We start from the raw sequence: 19,378 nt of genomic DNA on the forward strand, positions 1-19,378 counted from the left end.
TAGAGACGGCACCAGCAAACCCCATCCCTGCATGCCAGAGCTGAGCTGCCAGCCTTGGGCAGGTTCCAGGCTGCTCTCTGTGACTCACATGTTCCAGATGATGGCAAGTGCTTTGCCAAGGCCAGCCAACACACCTGGAGGGTGCAGAGCAAACCCTGCAGCCTGGCTGTGAGGGGACATTGGGAAAAGACATCCTGGGTGTTGGGATCTCTGCTGCTCAGAGTGACCCCCAGAAAAGTTCCAAAGTCTCTTTTCCCAGCCCGGTGGTTGAAGAAGGAGTCAGAGCTCTTCAGTTCTCGGTCTCAAGGTTGTTTATTGTATCTTATCTGTAAAATTCTTTCTCCTGTCCAGCCGAGGTCCATTCAGCAAGACAGTCTGAGGCATTCTGCCTGCCCTCAGGACTGTATTATATCTTTATACTAAAAACTACATGTACAATATTTACAATTGCTTCCCAATACCCATCACCTATGTTAGACAGTGAGCTTCTACTCTAAACCAATCTAAAACTGCCACCATCATAGCAGGAGACGGAGGCCAAGAAGAAGAAGAAGGAGAAAGGCTGGACAAGCTCAGATCTCTCCATTTTGCCCCTCTAAATCCCCATTCTAAAAACACCAAAATCTACTTTTCCACCTTGCGATAAATTCGCTATCATTCTACTTAATTTGTTGTGGCTTGCAGATCTTCGTCTAAGGTTGGTAATTTGCTCCATTGGTCATAATCAAAACCACTGGGGCATTTTGGGCTCTGTGGGTTTGAGACTTCTGGCAGGGGTCTTGCACAGCCAGAGGGATGTCCTGGGTCCCCACACCTGGAGTTTAGGACAGAGGGTGACACGGGCACAGCCTGCCCTTGGTGCTGGCTCCCATCTGGGGACACACAGGCGTGTCCTGCCCCATGCCCAGCACCAGGCTGGGTGCCTGTGAGCACGAATGCACACATGTGCACACTCAGCTGTGCCCCACGGGGCTGGGGCACGTCCCACACGTGTGTGTGTGTGTGTGTGTGTGTGTGTGTGTGTGTGTGTGTGTGAGCTCTGCTCTGCTCTGCTCTGCTGGCCGGGCCGGGAGCCGCCAGCTGCCTGCCAGGAGCCCCGCACCCTGATGGGCTCCAGCCCTTTCAGGGAGAGACGGAGCTGACAAAGTCTTTGTCAGTCAGATCTGTCAGGGAAAGCTCTTTGTTCTTCAGCATTTGCTCTTGCCTCCCCCCCCCCCCCCCCTCTCCAAACCTAAACTAGATGCATCTGCTTTTGTTTTCTAAATGCAGAATTAGGGGCTGAAAGGAGCCCCTTTGTAGTGGGGAGGAGGAGAGAGCTGCACATCTTTCACGGGGAAGGCAAGGTCAGGGGGGGAGCCTCTCTATTGTGCGGGGCCTCTCCTCTGCCGGCTCAGCCCTTTCTGTGCCCCCTCTTCACAGTCCGGTTCCCGCTGGAACCTCGCTGGGGACGAGGGGGAGACAGCCCGATGGGATGGGGAGGGCTCAGCTTTGCTTGGGGGGGATTTGGGGAGGGCTCAGCTCTGCCTGTGATGGATTTGGGGAGGGGGCTCAGCTCTGCCTGTGCTGGATTTGGGGAGGGGGCTCAGCTCTGCCTGTGATGGATTTGGGGAGGGGGCTCAGCTCTGCCTGTGATGGATTTGGGGAGGGCTCAGCTCTGCCCGTGATGGATTTGGGGAGGGGGCTCAGCTGTGCCCGTGATGGATTGGGGGGGGCTCAGCTCTGCCCGTGCTGGATTTGGGGAGGGCTCAGCTTTGCTTGGGGTGGATTTGGGGAGGGGGCTCAGCTCTGCCTGTGATGGATTTGGGGAGGGCTCAGCTCTGCCTGTGATGGATTCTGCTGCTTCCGATGCCGCAGCTGGGAGCCGGCATGTGGAGGCAGCAGATGAGGAGGAGGAGGAGGAGGAGGAGGAGGAGGATGAAGGCCACCCCGTGGCCTTGGGCTGGCAAGTGGAGGCGGGCAGCACTGACAGCACTGAGTGTGCAGGAGGGGGTACATGTGTGCACACGAGTGTGTGACACCCTGCAGGGACACAGCTGGGACACCCTTCAGGGTCCCTGTCCGTCCAGAAGGACTTGCTGTGCACATCATGCCATGGTCACTTCTGTGCTGAGCCCCAACATGATGCTGAGCCAGATGCTGGAGCCTCCTGGGAGCAGGGGGTGGTTTTCCCCATTTTCTGCCATTTCCAAGCACCTTTATTGATAAAGGCCCAAGAACTTGTGCCCTGTTGATGAAATCATGCAGAAACCCGTGCCAAAGGACCAGCAGCCACAGAGGCTGTCCATCATGAGTGCAGCTCTGTTTTGGAGCCAGCACAGAAAAATCTGGGACAGAAGCCCAGTGGGAGTCATGGATAGCAAAGTCCAGCAGGTTGGGTCCCTCAGCAGCCTTGGAACCTGAATTCAGCCCAAAGCTCCTGAGCAGTGAGGAAGGCAGGGCTGGGGATGGGTGACTGCACCCTAAATGTACATTGGGTGAGTTGTGCATGTGTGAATTGTGCATTGAAACACTTCCCATCTCCAGCTTGCTGGGAGAACATCCCAGCAGGTGTGTTACCTTCCCCCCTTCTCCCTGCCCACAAATCTGTCAAATGTGAAAGGGAAATGTTCCGCAGGTCTTGGCATGGGGAGCTGAACGGGTGCCTGAAGCAGGAGGAGGCTGCTCCTGGGGATGGATGCCCAGCATTTGGTTCAAATCTACCACCAGTGACTGACAGGGCTAATTCAGCCTGTCCTCTTCCCTCTTATAACTTAATCACTTGCACATTGCCTCAGCAGCTCTTTCCCTGCTGTCTGGAGATGTCTTCATCCCAGGATGCCCTGACTTGGACTCATGGCTGCTCCCACAGTGCTTCCTGCATGGAGGCTGAGTGCCCTGCTCCAGCCTGAGCCAGCCCAGCTTTGGGGGAGCTCATCTGAGTGCCCTGCACCACCCTGAGCCAGTCCAGCTTTGGGGGAGCTCATCTGAGTGCCCTGCACCACCCTGAGCCAGTCCAGCTTTGGGGGAGCTCATCTCAGAGCCCAAACTGGGGCTCTGTGAGCTGCCCTTCCATGCTGGGGAGTGCAGAATTCAGGCTGAGCCCGCTGGTGGGACAATATCCCACTCTGCCTTTTGGCTTGGGGGCTGAGTGTGGCTCTTAGCTGAGACTAAGCCAAAAGTGCATGTGGAGAGTTCTGGGGAGCTCTGTGTTGGAGCTGCCACGTTCCTGCCCCAAACCTCGGTGAAAGCAGCTGGGAAGGGCAGGGACTGCAGCACCAGCTCTCCACAAACCCCTCAACAGCTGGCACTGACTGGCAGGGTTATGTTTCCCTGTGTAAAAGTGCTGTGGTGGCTCCTGGGAGGACTCGGGGCTGATTTGAGACTCTTTAAACATCTACCCTGGGCTGATTTGGGACTCTTTAAACATCCACCCCGGGCCTTGCCCTGCAGAGGGGCTGGCTGGGGGGCTCCAGGCTGCCCAGAGCTCTGCCCACCCCGCTGCCTGCATGCACTGCCCGCATCCTGATGCCTCCAGACCGGGTTTTGCACAAGATAACGGGGGTGCAGGCAGGCCCCCCACCCCAAACTGCACCCACGGGGCCTGAGGCTCCTCTGGGGCCAGCAATACCCACAGGAGGAGGGTGCAGAGGAGAGGGGAGCATCCCGGCCAGCATCCTGCGCTGCCTTCGGGGCGCAAATCCCCGGGGCTCGTCCGGAATGGCCCCGGGGTCTGCAGTTGGGGGGGCGCTCCGGCTGTGACTACAAGCCCCATCAGGCCGCTGAGGAGGAGGAGGAAGGCGGAGGAGGAGCCGCGGCGGCCGGCGGGGCGGTGCGGGAGCGCCTTAGTTCGGCGGCGGCGGGCGCTCGGCGGGACGCGGCGGGCGGGCAGCGGCAGCGGCGGCGTCGGGGCGGCCGCGCCTTCGGGAGCGCGTCCGGCAGCGGCTCCGGGAGCGCCTCCCGCCGCCTCCGCCGGCCCGGCCGCACCGGGGCTGCCATGGGGCGGCCGCTGTGAGCGCGGCGGCGGCGGGGCTGCGCCTCTCGCCCCGGCCGGGGCTCCCTCCCCTCCATTGTTCCCGGGAGCGGCGGCTCCGCGCCGGGGCTCCGGTGAGTAACGGCCGGGAGGGGCGGCACGGACACGGCGGGGCGTCGCTTTGTGCCCGGGGGGCTCGGGCGGGGGACGGGACCGAACCCCCCCCCAGGTGCGCCTCGTAGTCCCGGCGGGCGGCTCGATGGGGGGGGCTCCGCATTGAGGGACCGGGGGGTTTGCGGGGCCCCGGGGCCGTTCCCGGGACGGCAGCGGTTTGGGAAGGCGGCGGGTCCGACCCCGTCCATCGGCAGAACCGAGACTGGAACCGCCCCCGCCGTCCCGGCCCCCAAACCCCTCCCGGCCGCGGGGCAGCCTGGCGGGAATCGGGGGGCGTTTTCCGAGCCGCTGCCTGGCCCCTTCTTCCCGAAAAGTACCTGAGCGGGAGCCTTGCGGCTTCCAGAAAAAAAAAAATGGAGAAGAAGGAGCTGGATTTGGTTGTGGTTTAGTTTTGGGATGCCGGGGCGGGCAGCGGGAATGGAGGCGCTGGAATAACGCCGTCCCGGGGCTGGTGCTTCCCTTTGTGTGTGCACGCCGGTGGGGCTCCCGGAGCCCGGCACAGCGCGGGGATGCGGCGGCTCCGGGAACCGCTCGTCCGCCCACGGGAGTGCGGGGAGGCGACACCTGCGGTGGCCCTGGGCACTGGGGGGAATCGGCTGCAGAGCGGTTTGGTTGTGGTTTTTGCGGCTTCTGGGGCCGGCAGACACGGCCTCGTGTGCGGACGGAGCGGAGCGTGTCCGCGTTCAGGTGATGCCGGGCTGCCTCGCTGTCCCCTCTGTTCCCGGCTTGCTGCCCCGTGTCCCGGATCGGGCGGGCCGGGGCTGCTCCCTGCCCGGCAGTGTTCAAACCCAAGCGGTTCAGTGAGCCCAGGGCAGGTGGAGGCGGTGGTTTGGGTGCCAGGATGGATGCTGGATGCCAGCACAGGCAGAGCCCCCCCGTGCCAGGATGGATGCTGGATGCCAGCACAGGCAGAGCCCCCCCGCCCTGTCCGGGGCCACCGCAGGAGCGTGGGCCCTGCAGCCCCCTGCTCTGGCTAGCAGCCATCTTCCCCACTCAGGAGCACTTCCTCCCTTAATCCCTGTGCTGGCTGGCATGCACTGCTGCCTTTTCCTTGTGTTGCTGCGAGAGGATTAAAATAAATCGCCCCTGCCCCGGCAGGGTGCAGGCACGAGTGAAGGCGGCCGGCGGGAGCCGAGTCTGGGCTGTTGCACACACGAGGTGCCTTCCCTGGCCTCACCACTGCCAGAGCTGAGCTGCAGCTCCCTCTTTATTTACCCACCTAAAAACATAACCTGAGCCAGCAGCCCTTTTATCTCCAGCCCCAGGTGGAGCACCCCCAAGTCCTGGCTGCTGGAAGGGGCTACTTGCAGATGCTCATCCCATCCTGAAAATCCAACTTTCTGCCCCTTTGGGCATGACGGCAAATGCGTGTCCTTCCCCTCCCGATGGCTTTCCTTGCATCCTGAAAATCCAACTTTCTGCCCCTTTGGGGACCTTCTGCTTCTGGACATGATGGCAAATGTGTGTCCTTCCCCTCCCCATGGCTTTTCTTGCAGGAGTGCAATTTAGTGAAAAGCCCATCCAGCTCCTCCCAGGCTGCGTAATGGGTGTCTGTCCCTGCCTGGGATGGCAGGCTGTGATCGTGTCCCAGTGTCACTCTCCTTCTCCAGTCCCCTCCCAAAGCAGCCAGGGCGACCATCCCAGTACAGATTTTTGGGTACCAGTGGTTGTTCTGTAGATCTGAAACTCAACTCTTCGGGTGGGGAGGGACCCCTGAGTGTGAGGATGCTTCTAGAACTGCGATGGTTTTGTGGAGATCTGTGGGTGAGGCTGGGCCTTTCCCTGTCCTTCCTGCCCCACGTCTCAGGCTCTCCCACCACTGCATTCCAGCCCACAGCTCAGTGCTGGAGGTGCCCCTGGTAGCCCTGAAGTCCTGGCGGCCAGCTGGGAAGGGTTAACATGCTCTTTATGCTGCACAGTTGGATATTTATTTTTCCAAGCATGTGTCTGCTTTAAGCATTACAGTTTTCCCCTACAGTTCCATGTGCAGTTGTGTTTGCTTTTTATTTCAGCAAATACTTGGTTCTTGACCTGAGCCACAGGTTGGGGGCACGGAGCACTGGGCAAGGGAAAGGCTTCGCTCCTGCCGCCCACAGATTGTGCCTTTGGCGTGTCCTCCTTCCCCAAGGGCAGCTGGATTTGGGCTGCTTTTGTTGTGCCTCAGAGGAAAAGGAGCCTCTTTTCATGTGCTTTGGAGCTGAGGGGCGTCTGTGCCAGGCAGGGTGGTCTGCTGGCAGTGACCACCTCCCCTCCTGAGGGACAGGGACCGTGCCTGCTTGGGCACAGTGTGCCACCTCGGGCTCCTGATGCTGTGCAGACCCACGAGCTGAGCTCAGACTCTTCTCCCTGTTGCATTTGGCCTGTCCCTGTGCTTTCCCTGCCTGCTGTGCTACCCACTGGTGGTACCCATTCGTGGTGAATGCCTCAGGCTGTTTCTGCCCCAGCTGGGAGGCAGAGGAGAGGAAGCAGAGCCCCCAGCCCCAGCGAGCCCATGGCAAAGTCTCAGGGATCAGATCAGGGCTCCCCTGCAGATATCACAGCATTGCAGGGCTCCAAGCCTGGCTGTCCACCCTGCTCCAGTGTTTGGCACCTCAGATGCATTCCAGAGATGGACAGGACAGCAAGGGGCTTCCCCACTCAGAACCACTCAGCTCAGAGCCACGGGGTGCATCTGCTGTGCAAGTGGGAAAGTCCAGTCCCTGCCACGTTCCTGGGACAGCTCAGCCCTGTGACTCAGGGCTGTGGGAGATTCAAGGAGTGAAAGTGCAGCCCCCTGAGGACAGGGGGGCACAGGTTGCACAAGACCATGGACACACTGGTGTGCAAAGGCAGTGTGAGAACATCTATCCTGGCACACAGGGAGCGTGTGCCCCTGGAGGGTGCAGGGATGGGCACAGGGCTGTCCATCACCACTCTGAAATAGCTCCGTGGGTGTAATGGCTGGTGGTAATTGCAGTTTTGGAGGCAGGTCTCCGAGGGGCACTTAGCCCTGGCTCCTCTCTAGCTGCTTCTGTTTTTAGTTGTTTGAATCCACCCCAGAGCAGTAAATTGCAGTGTGCAGGGAGAGGGGATGGTGCCCAGAGACCCACCCTGCCCGAGCTGCCATCCTCCAGAGCAAATGGTTTCCTGTTGGGATTTATATAAAAGCTGGATAAACACGGAAAAGAGCCATGCTGGTGTTTGCACAGGTAGGAGTGCTCTCCCCACTTCCTTGGGACACCAAGGAGTCATGAAGGGCAGGTGTCTTGGGGTTCCCCAGCCTCCCCTTTTCCCTTGGGAAGGGGGAAAAGGTCTGTGCTGCCTCTCCAGCATCTCTGAGCACTCAGATTCCCTCGGGTGCTGCTGAACCTGTCCAGAAGGAGCAATCCCAGTCCTGCTGCCCTCCAGCAAAGCCATGGCTGCTGCTCCCTCCCTCGCTGCCCTGGGAAGCCGACCATCTCTGTGTGCTCTTGCTGGGTGCTGGCACCCTTCCCTCTGTTCCTCCCTCCCTGCAGTGACCCTCTGAGCCACGGGACAGCTCCGTGCTGCCGAGCCATCCCTACGCCATGGAAATATCCCGCTGTCAAGCCCCTGAATCAGCTGGAAGGCGCCCGCTCCGAGGTGTATCTGGAGAAGGGCTCTGCTGTGCGCGAGCCAGCACTGACTCATTTGTCAGGAACTGGAGGCACTGGGCTCTCCTCCATCCCTCCATCCCTCCCCTCGGCGCGGGGCCGGCTCGGGAGGCCCACGCAGACGCTCCGCATTAGGGCATGTTCCGGGGAGCATGTGCTGCCCATAAACAAAGCCACCGAGAGACAGAAAATAATTTCCAGAAATACCAAAGGCTTTTTTTTTTTCTCCCCCCCACCTCCTCCCTCAAAGAATTCCGCCTCCCCTTTCCAAAGCCTGATAAATCCTGAACATTCAATAACTATTTCCAAGCACTACCCAGTGCCTGGGAGCGCTGGTGTTGGAGATAACGCCGGTGTTTGCTGGGTGCCCTTTTCCCTGCCCGACTCCTTGTGTCAATAATTTGGGTCCCAAATACTCCTGTGCCAGCCAGAGCTGTTGGGCATGAAGGAGGCAGCTGGAACCCCACAACTACACCCCAGCTGGGTTTCCTTTGGATGCAGAGGCTTTTTGGAGGATCTTTGGGAATCATGGCTGCTCAGCCCATCCTTGAGGAAAAGCCAGGCTCAGGGTCTCACACTGGAGCAGGAGAGGTAGAGCTCCATGGAGTGAGTGCGTGGGGAGGATGAGTAGCAGTTTATTACTCACTATGATTATTACTCACTGTTTTTAACAGTGTGTACTTCAGCCTGACGCCTGTTCCCGCAGCAGGTCGGGGACGGCGGAGCACATGGCAGCACGGGTGAGCTTGGGATCTTCAGCAGGGGCTGAGGGGCCTGGAGGCACAGCTGTACCCCAGGAGGTGCCATGGGGAAGGGTTTGTGGCATGGTATCCTGTCCTGTCCTTGTAATTGTCCCAGAGAGACAGAACACCACCGCTGGCGGCAGCGCCCTGGCCGGGGCCGTGCACATTGAGCAATGGCTGGGCAGGATCTCCTCACAGAGCCCAGCGGGACCATCAGCCATGGCCAGCCTCGGGACCTCATCCCAGGCTGCTGCCGAGGTGCAGATGTGGCGCGGGGGTGGAGCACAGGGGCTCCTTCCCATCCCATCCGCCAGGCTCGGAGCAGTTGGCCGGGGGCGGCCGGCTTCGGGCTGCGGCGTCCCCTGGAACGTGTCTTGGAAGAGCTCCATGCTGCTGGCATGGGGAGAGGGAGGGATGGTCAGAGGCAAGGAGGAATGAGGGCCATGGAGGGCACGCCCCCACAGCACCCTGAGCCTCCCAGCTGTGCCAGAACCCAGCTCTGGAGCTGGCCTGGAAAGGGATGGGGACCTGAGCGTGAGAGCTGGCAGGGACGAGAGCGAGTTGCAGAGTTGGCTCTGGATGCCGGGGGATTTCTCCCCACACAGCCACTTCAAAAACAGCTGTTGGTGGAAGGAGATGGGCTGCAGCTGGCTGACCCTGTGGCTCCAGGAAGGCCTCTCCAAGGGGTGGCTGCTGTGTGCCCTATGGATCCTATAGGGAATGGCAGGGACTGGAGTTTGCAGTGAGAGCTGCTTTGCTAGGGGTGGCACAGCACAGACAGCATGAGATTTTGCTCTGGGTAAGGGATTTCCCTCAGTGAAGCCATGGCTCAGCAACACCTGACAAAGTGCAGGAGGAGGAGAGCAGGAATCTCCCTTTCTTTCAGTGTCGTTAATGTTTCTCTCACCATTCTGGGAAATCTTGCTGCGCTCGGTTCTGCTTTGCCAGCGGTTTCACTCTTGACACATCAGCGCTTTTACACAGGGAAACATAACCCTGCCAGTCAGTGCCAGCTCGTGTCAGGCTGCTGAGGGGTCTGTGGGGACCTGCCACTGCAGTCTGAGGATGTCCCTTGATGCAGAATGTCCCTTGATCCAGAGACATCCTGCTGTCTGCGCTGGATGCAGGAGGAACATCACAAGTGCTGGATGGATGGTGGGATGTGGGGGAGCTGGCCCTGCCTGACTCTGCTTTCCTCCTTCCCAGCTTGTAGGGGCTGCCAGCCCTGCGGAGACCCCCCTGCTCCCCGCAGGGCCCCCATGGAGGGGCAGTTGCAGAGCCCAGTCGCCGAGCAGTAGCTGCAGCAGTGGGATGTGGACCTGGCGGTGCCTGATCCTTTGGGCTGTGCTGGTCGCAGCCGCGCTCTCCGCTGCCCGGCCGGCCCCCACCCTGCCCGAGCAAGGTAAGAGCACAGCCTGGTGCCCCCATTCCCTCCTTGGTGTTCCTTGTGGGTCACACAAGCTGTTCTTCTCTGCAGCTGTCCAGCTGTTGGGCCACCAGCACGTCCCCAGTGCCACTGTGGTGTCACCTGGGAGCTGGTGCCTGTGGGGACATGGCATGTGTTGTCCCCAAAGTGGTTTGTGTGGGCACAGCAGTGCCTGGGGACATTTTAAACCTGGAGAAAATTGTGGCAAACCCTGACCTGTTGGTTTGGAGGAGGACACAGAGCCCTGGGGGCTGTGTCCCCTGCTGGGGTCACTCCCTGTGACAGTCTGTGACCTGGGATGTGTGTGCGGCTGCTCCCACCCTCTTGGCCCCACTGGGGTGACCCTGGGCTCAACAGTGGGGGTGAAGGTTTGGGTGCAAGGTACTGGTTCAGCTTTTTCCAGCTGGCAATGCTAGGGATGGATGCACTCCACAGAAACACTCGGGATGCTCCAATGTTGCTCCCAGCTGGAAATGCCCAAAGTGGGGCTCAAAGCTGGGGCTGGCTGATTTGTGCAGTCCAGATCTCTGCTGCAGCAGAGTGTGGGGCACCCCAAAGCTCAGGGATGGGCCAAGGGGGTCTCCTGGGCCTGGGCAGAACCTTGAGTTGAGCTTTTGCCAGCTGGCAGTGCTAGGGATGAATGCACCCCACAGAAACCCTCCGGTGTTGCTCGTAGCTAGAAATGCCCAAGGTGGGGGCTCAAAGCTGGGGCTGGCTGATTTTTGCAGTCCAGATCTCTGCTCCAGCAGAGTGTGGGGCGCCCCAAGGCTCAGGAATGGCCCAAGTGGGTCCCCTGGCCCTGGGCAGAGGCAGCCCTGGCAGAGAGCCCCGGCTCCGGCGCCTCGGAGCCTCGGCGAGGCAGAGAATAACCAGAGCCGGCAGCGGGACCTCGACTCGCTCCTTTTGGTTCTAATTACCCAAGAATGTCTGCTCTGTGGGCACTGCTCTGCTTTTTAAGACTCGCTCCCCCTTCCCCCTTCCTCCCAGCAGAACCCTGGGAGGCAGATTGCTGGTGTGGCCAGCATGGGGACAGCGCTGTGAGGTGCCCTGGGGTCCCCTCAGGGCTCAGGGTGGGAGCTGGCAGCCAACAAGTGCCCCCTCTGCAGCTGCCCCAGCCCCACGGGAGATGCTGGGTGATACCAGGGTTGGTGCCTCTGACTGGACCTGGTGCCAGGTCACTCCCTGCGAGGTGACACCCCAGAGTTACACATGGTCCCTGGGGAGCTGCAGCTCCAGAGAGGAGCCCGGGCAGAGCTTCCCTGCCAGGCACCATTGCTGAGATTTTTCCACTGGCGTGCCTGCTCCCCGCATCTGTAAACAATGCGGTTGACAGTGGTAAACATGTTTTTCTCGGGAGATTGCTCTTCCTGGAAGAGGTTTCCTGGCAGTGTTTGGGGTGAGGATGGCTCTGTGCTGCCAGCAGAGCACCACCTGCAGCCCCACTGAGAAAAGTGTTGGGGTGTTCAGGCTGATGGAGCACAGGTGAATTTTGGGGTGCACGAGGAGCCCTGGAGGGTTTGGCGGCGGCAGTGGAGGAGGAGGAGGAGAGGCTGGAGAGGAGGGAGCTGGTTCCTTGCCAGCCTCATGCCAGGGCTAACAATAACCTCTGGAAACATTTCCCGACACGGTTCTCACCAGGGCAGCCCAATTAGTGCCACAGCAGGAGCCCGGCTGGGGCAGGATCCGTCCCTTGGCTCGGGAGCCGGCTGGTGGGAACAGAATGTTCCCAGCAGGACGTGTGGGATGGGAAGAGCCAGCGCTGGGCCAGGACCTGCAGCCAGGCCTGAGCCACCAGCATCCCTCAGGGGCAGGCTCTGATCTCACCTCAGAGGTTTTGGGGTCCCCCAGGGATGTGGATGCTGGGGGACAAGGTGTCTGTCCTTCCCCATGGCGCTCAGGAGCATCCCCCATGGCCCTGCTCGGTGCTGGAGGCAGCAGCTTTCCAGGACTTTGTTCTGCATGTTTATGGGGTTTCAGTTTACTCCTGGTTCTGAGGCAGCTAAGCTCCCTTCTCAGGGAGGAGTAATCCCCCGCGGCCGGCCAGCCCTGTGCCTCACGTGGAGGGGGGCTCAGCTCTGCCCACCCCTTCCCCGTGCTGTGAGAGGGACTTCGGGAGCTCCCAGCACCAAAAAGTCTGCAGCAAATAAAACATTAACAGCCATTTAGTGCGTTTTTATAGTTACCTAAATTTGGAGTGGTGAAAAAACCCCGGTGAAGGGGAAAAGCCAAGAAATTTCCATGCGCAGCCTCCGTCCCTCCCTCGCACAAAGCCGCTCTTTGTCTCCAGGTTAAATAGAAACCTGCAGAAAATTGCCAAGGGTTTTTTTCCCCCTCTCTCCTTGTCTGCCATTGTCCCAGCTGCTGCTCAGGCATCTCCTCATAGGGAGTGCAGCAGATTGTGCTGGGGTAGGGGGTCCTGCCTTGGGTCACAGAGCACCCCAAACCCTCCCCTGTAGGGGTGTGTTTGCACTCCAAAGCACAGGGGATTGGGCTGCAGCCCCCTCCCCGTGGGGCAGGGGCTGAGGGCTGCCCCATTTCCCATTTCCCAGGGCTGCTGCTGCCCAGCTGGCCACAGGCTTAACCCCCCCTGGCCATCTGTGGGACCAGCAGGGGCCCTGGCTCCCGGGGCTTTGTTGTCCCCAGCTCCTCCAGGGGGTCTTGCTTTGCACCCTGTAGAAGCCAACAGTTGGGTCAGGCTCAGCCCACGAGGGTCTTTGGGTTGTCCCCTCTGCTCCCCAGAGCACTGCTGACCCTCTGTCCCCCTCCCCATTTCCCTGCTGTCCAGCTCCTCCTTGTCCTTGCAGCTCCAGGTGTCTCCCACCCATAGCCCGGGGGATCCCATTTGGAGCCCCACGAGCAGCCCAGGCATTCCCTGCCAAGCCTGCAGCCTCCTGCTCTTCTTCTGCTGTTGATGGCAGCAGCCCAGGGCTGTTCCCTGCTGCACAGGGGCCCAGCAGCACCCCCAGACCCCACTGCTGCAGCTGCCCAGTCCTGTTTGCCAGGGCTGTGCCCTCCAGGGCATCACACCCCATCCCCTCCCAGCCTGCATTGTTCCCTCCTCCCGCCTTTCCACTCGGATGCTGTCACTCCAGCCCTTAATTGAGGAGCAAAAAAATAAATAAGAGTCTTTGGGAAAGACCCAGAGCCTGGGTTGTGGGGAGCAGGGGGGTTCCTGAGTGTGGAGCCCCCGCCTGGGGCTGTGCAGGAGGGATGTGGGCACAGGAATGGACCCTCAGTTCCAGCATTAAGCCAGAGACGGGCAAATCCAGCTAAAAATTGTGGGGTTGGGGGTTCTCTTGTGCCCCCCATGTGTGCCATGCCCAGGGGTGATGATGGAGATGTGTCTGTGCCCCAGGCTGCTGCCTCCAGGGCAGGGAAAGGGGGGAAAGGGGTGGGCTTATCCTGACAGCTCTGCAAGCTCCCAAGGCGCCTGTTAATTAAGTGCTGCTTCATTTGCGGTGCAGGCAGGGCCTGGAGCAGGACATAAATCCCCTCTCCCTGGAGGGAGCAGCCGGGAACGTGGACAGGAGGAGCTGGGGGTGCCCTGAGAGCCACGTGTGCCTTGTGCTGCTCATCTGGTGGCATCTCCCTGCTGCAGCCTTGGGACCGTGTTCACAGGGGTCTGGGGATGAGGGAAGAGACGAGGATCTGACTCCATGTTTCAGAAGGCTTGATTTATTATTTTATCCTATATATTACATTAAAACTATACTAAAAGAATAGAAGAAAGGATTTCATTAGAAGGCTGGCTAAAAATAGAAAAAGAAAGAATGATAACAAAGGTTTGCGTCTCGGACAGAGAGTCTGACCCAGCTGACTGTGATTGGCCATTAATTAGAAATAATTCTATGAGACCAATCACAGATCTACCTGTTGCATTCCACAGCAGCAGATAACCACTGTTTACATTTTGTTCTTGAGGCTTCTCAGGAGGAAAATTGCTAAGGAAAGGATTTTTCATAGAAGATGTCTGTGACAAGGCAGGGCTGGGGATGCTGCACCTCGGGCCGTGCCCCCGGGCTGGGGGGACACGGAGCTGTTTAAATCAAAAAGAAGCCAATCCCCAGGTCCCGGTGAGCGCTTCCTGTTGGGATTAGTGGGGCTGCCGGGCATGTGTGTGCTTTTTCTTCAGGAAATACCTTCGGAAAGCCCCGCTGGGGTCTCCAGGGCAACCGGCGCCTGCGGCTCCGCGCCCCCCGCCCGCATTGTCCCCGCGCCGCTTTGTTGGCCCCTTTATTGCCACCACCGTCACCATCCCATGGCCAGCGCAGCCCGGGGCTGGCTGGGCTTGCAGGGTGCGCCCTGGGCTGTGTGCCCAGCCTGAGGGGCAGCACGGAGAGAGGGGGCACGGTGAGAGCAGCTTGTGAACGTGGGGCTGCCCCATGACCCTGTTCTTGCCCCAAGTCCATGCTTCATGTCCCCTGTACATGTCCCTGCCCCGTGTCCCAGGGCTGCCCTGTGTCCCTGTACATGTCCCTGTCCCTGCCCCATGCCTCCTGTCGCTGCCCCATGTCCCTGCTTCATATCCCTGTCCCTGCCCCATGTTCCTGTTTCATGTTCCTGTACCTGCCCCGTGTCCCTGTCCCATGACCCTGTTCTTGCCCCATGTCCCTGCCCCATGTCCCTGTACCTGTCCCATATCCCTGTCCCTGCCACATGTCCCTGTCCTGTGGCCCTGCCCCATGTCCCTGTCCCTGCCCCATGTCCCAGGGCTGCCCCATGTCCCTGCTTCATGTCCCTGTCCCTGCCCCACGTTTCTGTTCTTGCCCCCTGTCCCTGCTCTGCGTCCCAGGGCTGCCCCATGTCCCTGTCCCTGCCCCATGTCCCCTTTCCCTGCCTCATGTCCCAGGGCTGCCCCATGTCCCTGTCCCTAACCCCTGCCCCATGTCCCTGTCCTGTGTCCCTGTCCCTGCCCCATGTCCCTGTCCCTACATTCTCTCTCGTGCTGTGGGTGACCAAGGGCACACCACACCATGCTCTCTGTGTCCTCTCTCATGCCATGGGTGACATGGGGCACACCCCACCGTGCCCTCCTCTCCCCTCTCCCTCCATCCCCTCCCACCTCCGTGCCCCAGCCATGCTGCTGATCCAAACCAGTGGGGCTGGAGGGGTCTGGCAGCTTTGGGAAGGGTCAGAAGGGTCTGGAGGAGCAGTGGCACTCACACAGCACACCCAGGCACCTGTGGCCATTGCACCCAGCACCTGCAGTGCTGCTTCCTCAAGCCCTGGCATCAGGCTGGGGTCTCCCAAAACTTGGTGGGGATTTGGGGATGATCTCAGCAAAGGAAAGGGGTTACACAGGTAAACAAAACTATCACAAAGAATAAAAACACACCACAACATCTCCCCTCCTCCAAAGGCCTTTTCCATGCCCAGGACCCCTCTGCACATTGCCCAGGTGCAGCTTGGGGTGCAGGTGGAGCTCAGGGCTGGGAGGAGCGACCACAGCAGGGCTGTTCTGTTCCACAGGGACGCTGCTGATGCCTGGGAAGGGGCAGATGAGAGCAGATGTGGCTGCAGGACTGGGCTCGGGCTGGTCTGGGGTGTTCATGGCTGTTTGCTGCCCACTGGCCTTGTTCTGTGTGAGGAGGGATGGGCAGGAGGATGTGGTGTTACCCAGCCCTGGGGTTCAGGGGGTGTCACTGCTGCTTTGGGAGCCTTTGGCACTTGAAACAAAAATCAACTATGAGAAGTGCCTGTCCTGTGGGGAAAATCAGGGGAAAACAGGATTGCAAAGCAAGACTCTTCCCCACCTTCCACATGAAAATGTTTTGTAACCTCTCATGGATGAACTGGAGCCCTGGATTGGTATTACAGCCACTGAGCAAAGGAATTCCACCCCATCCCACTGTTTTCCTTCAAGTACTGAGCAAAAGGAAGAGGAGAAACCCTGGAGCTGCTCATGGATGTTTTTCCCATGAAGTTTCTCATCAGTCCAAGGCAAAGAGAAGCGGCCAGAGAGTGAAGTGCAGGTCATGGTGCGGTGAAGCAGAGCTCTGGAGAGCCAAGGTTTCATTTTTGGCTGCTCAGAGTGGCTGCTGGGAGCAGGGAGGAGCAGGGAGGAGCGAGCCCTGTGCCCCTCTGCAGCTCTGGCCCAGGCTGAGCTGCTCTGTGCTGCTCAGAGGGCAGAGCAGGGAGCAGAGGTTTTTGTCTTCTGGTTCATTGGGCACTCAGAAATCCTGGGTGAAGCTTGAACATCTCCTGGCTGGTTCTGCTGCCTGCATTGGGATTTTCCAGCCCCTGAAGGAACATCTGCAGCTGCCACAGCATCCCATGGCATCCAAGAACAAGCAGACACACATTGAGGAGGAAGCAGAGGTGAAGGGGTGCCTGAAGAGCTGTGCCCAGCAACCTTGTAGAGCTCAGTTTAGGATGATGATCACACTGAATCCACCCTCATCATCATCATCACAGGGAGCCTCTGCAGAGCTGGAGTAGCCTGGACCATTCCATGGGTTGTGGAATTTGAGCATCTCCTGGCTGGTTTTGCTGCCTGCATTGGGATTTTCCAACCCCTGAAGGAACATCTGCAGCTGCCACAGCATCCCATGGCATCCAAGAGCAAGCAGACACACATTGAGGAGGAGGAGGCAGAAATCAAGGGGTTCCTGAAGAGTTGGGCTCTGGAGCTGTGCCTGTAGAGCTCAGTCTAGGATGATGATCACTCTGCATCCACCCTCATCATCACCATCACAGGGAGCCTCTGCAGAGCTGCAGCAGCCTGGACCCTTCCATGGGCTGTGGAATTTGAAGAGGTGATTTGGAAGGCAGCATTTTCCCCAAGCCTGGGGCCAGGAGAGCTGCTCGTGCACCACCCACCATGGAGGGCAGGACCTGAGGACAGAGCCCTGCACATTTCAGGAGTGGGAGAGATGACGTGGTGTCACACGGGATGGAGAGAAAGGATCTTTGTGCTGCTCACCTCCTGGATGCTGTGGATGGGCACACGTGGCCAGAGCTGCCTGGGCTGCCCTGTCCCCTCCCTCCTGCCTGCTCTGCTGCCCTGTCACCCCTGCAGTGCCCTGCTCTAACCAGGCTGGGGCTCCTGGTGCCATGGGGACCCTGGGGGACCCTGGCCTGCTTTGCTGGCTGCCCGCTTGTGGTGCTGGGGATGGTGAGAGCCCTGCGAGGTGATGGCAGAGCCATGCAGGGATTTGGGATCCTTCTGAGGCTGGATCCTGCCAGACAGCGGCACTGAGGTGACACTGCTGCCTGTTTCTCCCCTGTTGGGGATGCCCTGCCCTGTCAGGCTCCATAAGGGCTGAGCAGGGTGAGGGCTTTGGGTCCTGCTGCAGAGGGGAGCCCTTGGTGCTGCTTGGGGAGCTCGCAGCCTCTGCTCTGCTCTGCTGCTGCCATGGGCTCCATCCCTGAGTGCTGGGACCCCAGTGGGAATGTCCCAGGAGTGGGAACATCCCAGCAATGGGAACATCCCAGCAGTGGGAATGTCCCAGCAATGGGAGCATCCCAGTAGTGGGAACGTCCCAGCAGTGGGAATATCTCAAAAATATCTGCATCCCAGCAGTGGGAATGTCCCAGCAATGGGAATGTCCCAGCAGTTGGAATATCCCAGCAGTGGGAGCATCCCAGCAGTGGGAATATCTCAGGAATATCTGCATCCTAGCAGTCGGAATATCCCTGCAGTGAGAATGTCCCAGCAGTGGGAATGTCCCAGCAGTGGGAATATCCCAGCAGTGGGAATATCTCAGGAGTATTTGCATCCCAGCAATGGGAGCATCCCAGCAGTGGGAATGTCTCAGCAGTGGGAATATCTCAGGAATATCTGCATCCCAGCAATGGGAGCATCCCAGTAGTGGGAATGTCTCAGCAGGAATATCTCAGGAATATCTGCATCCCTGCAGTGGGAATATCCCATCCCAGCAGTGCATGTTGCCTCATTAACCAGGCCACAGCAGCAGCAGCAGCATGGTTTTCCTTCAGCCTCTATCCCTTTTCTCCTTTTTTTTTCTCTCCCCTCCTCTCCCCTGACCCCTCCAGCTGTGCCCAAAGCCAAAATGGAGGTGGAGTCGTACTCAGCCCACCCCGGCGAGCTGCTCCAGCTGCGCTGCCGGCTGCGGGACGACGTGCAGAGCATCAACTGGGTGAGGGACGGCGTGCAGCTGGCCGAGAACAACCGCACGCGCATCACCGGCGACGAGGTAGAGGTCAGGGACGTGGTGCCCGAGGACTCGGGGCTCTATGCCTGCATGACCAACAGCCCCTCGGGGAGCGACACCACCTTCTTCTCCGTCAACGTCTCAGGTTCGTAGCAGGGCCGGGGCAGCCACGGGGCCGGGCTGTGGAGCGAGGAGGAGGCAGCCTCCGCACAGTTCTGCACGTTTGTGCGCATCTCTGCACACTTGTGCACACCTCTGGACACCTCTGCACACTTCTGTGCACCCCTGCAGGTCTCTGTGCATTTCTGCACAGTTCTGCACATCTCTGCACACTTCTGCAGGTCCCTGCATTCCTCTGCAGGTTCCTGAACATTTCTGTACACTTTTGCACAGTTCTGCACATTTCTGCACACTTCTGCAGATCCCTGCACATTTCTGCACACCTCTGCACATTTCTGCACACCCCTGCAGGTCCCTGCACTCCTCTGCAGGTCCCTGCACGTTTCTGCACAGTTCTGCACATTCCTGCAGGTCCCTGCACTCACTGTGCAGGTTCCTGCACAGTTCTGCACACCTCTGCACATTTGTGCACATCTCTGCACACCCCTGCAGGTCCCTGCACATTTCTGCACACCTCTGCACGTTTCTGGACACCCCTGCAGGTCCCTGCACACACGCTGGTCACACACTGAGTTCAGGGCCAACCTGCACCTTGCGGGTGCCCAGGAGAGTTTCCAGTGTGGTGCTGTGGCTTCCTGGCCACTGCAGGCAGAAATCATCTCATGTTTGTCTGAGGGGGCTGCAGAGCCACTGCAGGGCAAGGAGGAGCAGCCAGAAATCATCTCACATTTATCTGAGGGGGCTGCAGGGCTGCCCCAGAGCCACTGCTGGGCAGGGAGGAGCAGCCAGAAATCATCTCATGTTTATCTGAAGGATTGGGGACTGCAGAGCCACTGCAGGGTAGGGAGAAGCAGTCAGAAATCAGAAATCATCTCATGTTTATCTGAAGGGTTGGATGCTGCAGGACCACCCAAAAAGGGGTATTTACTGGGTGGGAGCTGTGCTCTGCTCTGGTGTTGATGGAGTGTGAGGCTGGAGAGGGAGGAATGATTGAGTTAGGGACGTGTCTGTGCTCACAGGTCTTGGCTGCCACCCCAGGGGTGTTGGTGGCACCAGGCGTGGGGTGAGGAGCTGCAAAGTCACCTCTGACAGCAAATCTCTTCGGGATGGCTGCAGGCACTGGCTCTGCTGGGGATTCTATGGGATTTCTGTGGGATTTCTGTGGGATTTCTCTGGATCCCTGTGCCCCTGTTGGGCACCAGCACCACTGGGCACAGCCCCACCACCCACCACCTTTTGTG

At 59.4% G+C, this 19,378-nt stretch overlaps 1 protein-coding gene across 4 annotated transcripts in view; it reads left to right on the plus strand.

The window, feature by feature from the left end:
• The first annotated feature begins 3,873 nt into the window (after positions 1–3,873).
• The window catches only part of FGFR1 (fibroblast growth factor receptor 1), a 34,383-nt gene continuing 18,878 nt past the window's right edge, over positions 3,874–19,378 (plus strand). For 2 of the 4 annotated variants that reach the window (XM_064731090.1, XM_064731091.1), the window contains exons 1-2: positions 3,950–4,083; positions 9,684–9,879. In XM_064731090.1, the coding sequence (XP_064587160.1) occupies positions 9,789–9,879 (91 nt within the window). In that variant the 5' untranslated portion in view covers positions 3,950–4,083; positions 9,684–9,788. Of the gene's footprint in view, positions 4,084–9,683; positions 9,880–17,898; positions 18,163–19,378 lie in introns of all 4 variants that reach the window. The other 2 variants (XM_064731092.1, XM_064731089.1) reach the window with 2 other exon arrangements.

Source organism: Zonotrichia leucophrys, chromosome 22 (genome assembly GCF_028769735.1).
Source record: "Zonotrichia leucophrys gambelii isolate GWCS_2022_RI chromosome 22, RI_Zleu_2.0, whole genome shotgun sequence".
Lineage (NCBI taxonomy): Eukaryota > Metazoa > Chordata > Aves > Passeriformes > Passerellidae > Zonotrichia > Zonotrichia leucophrys.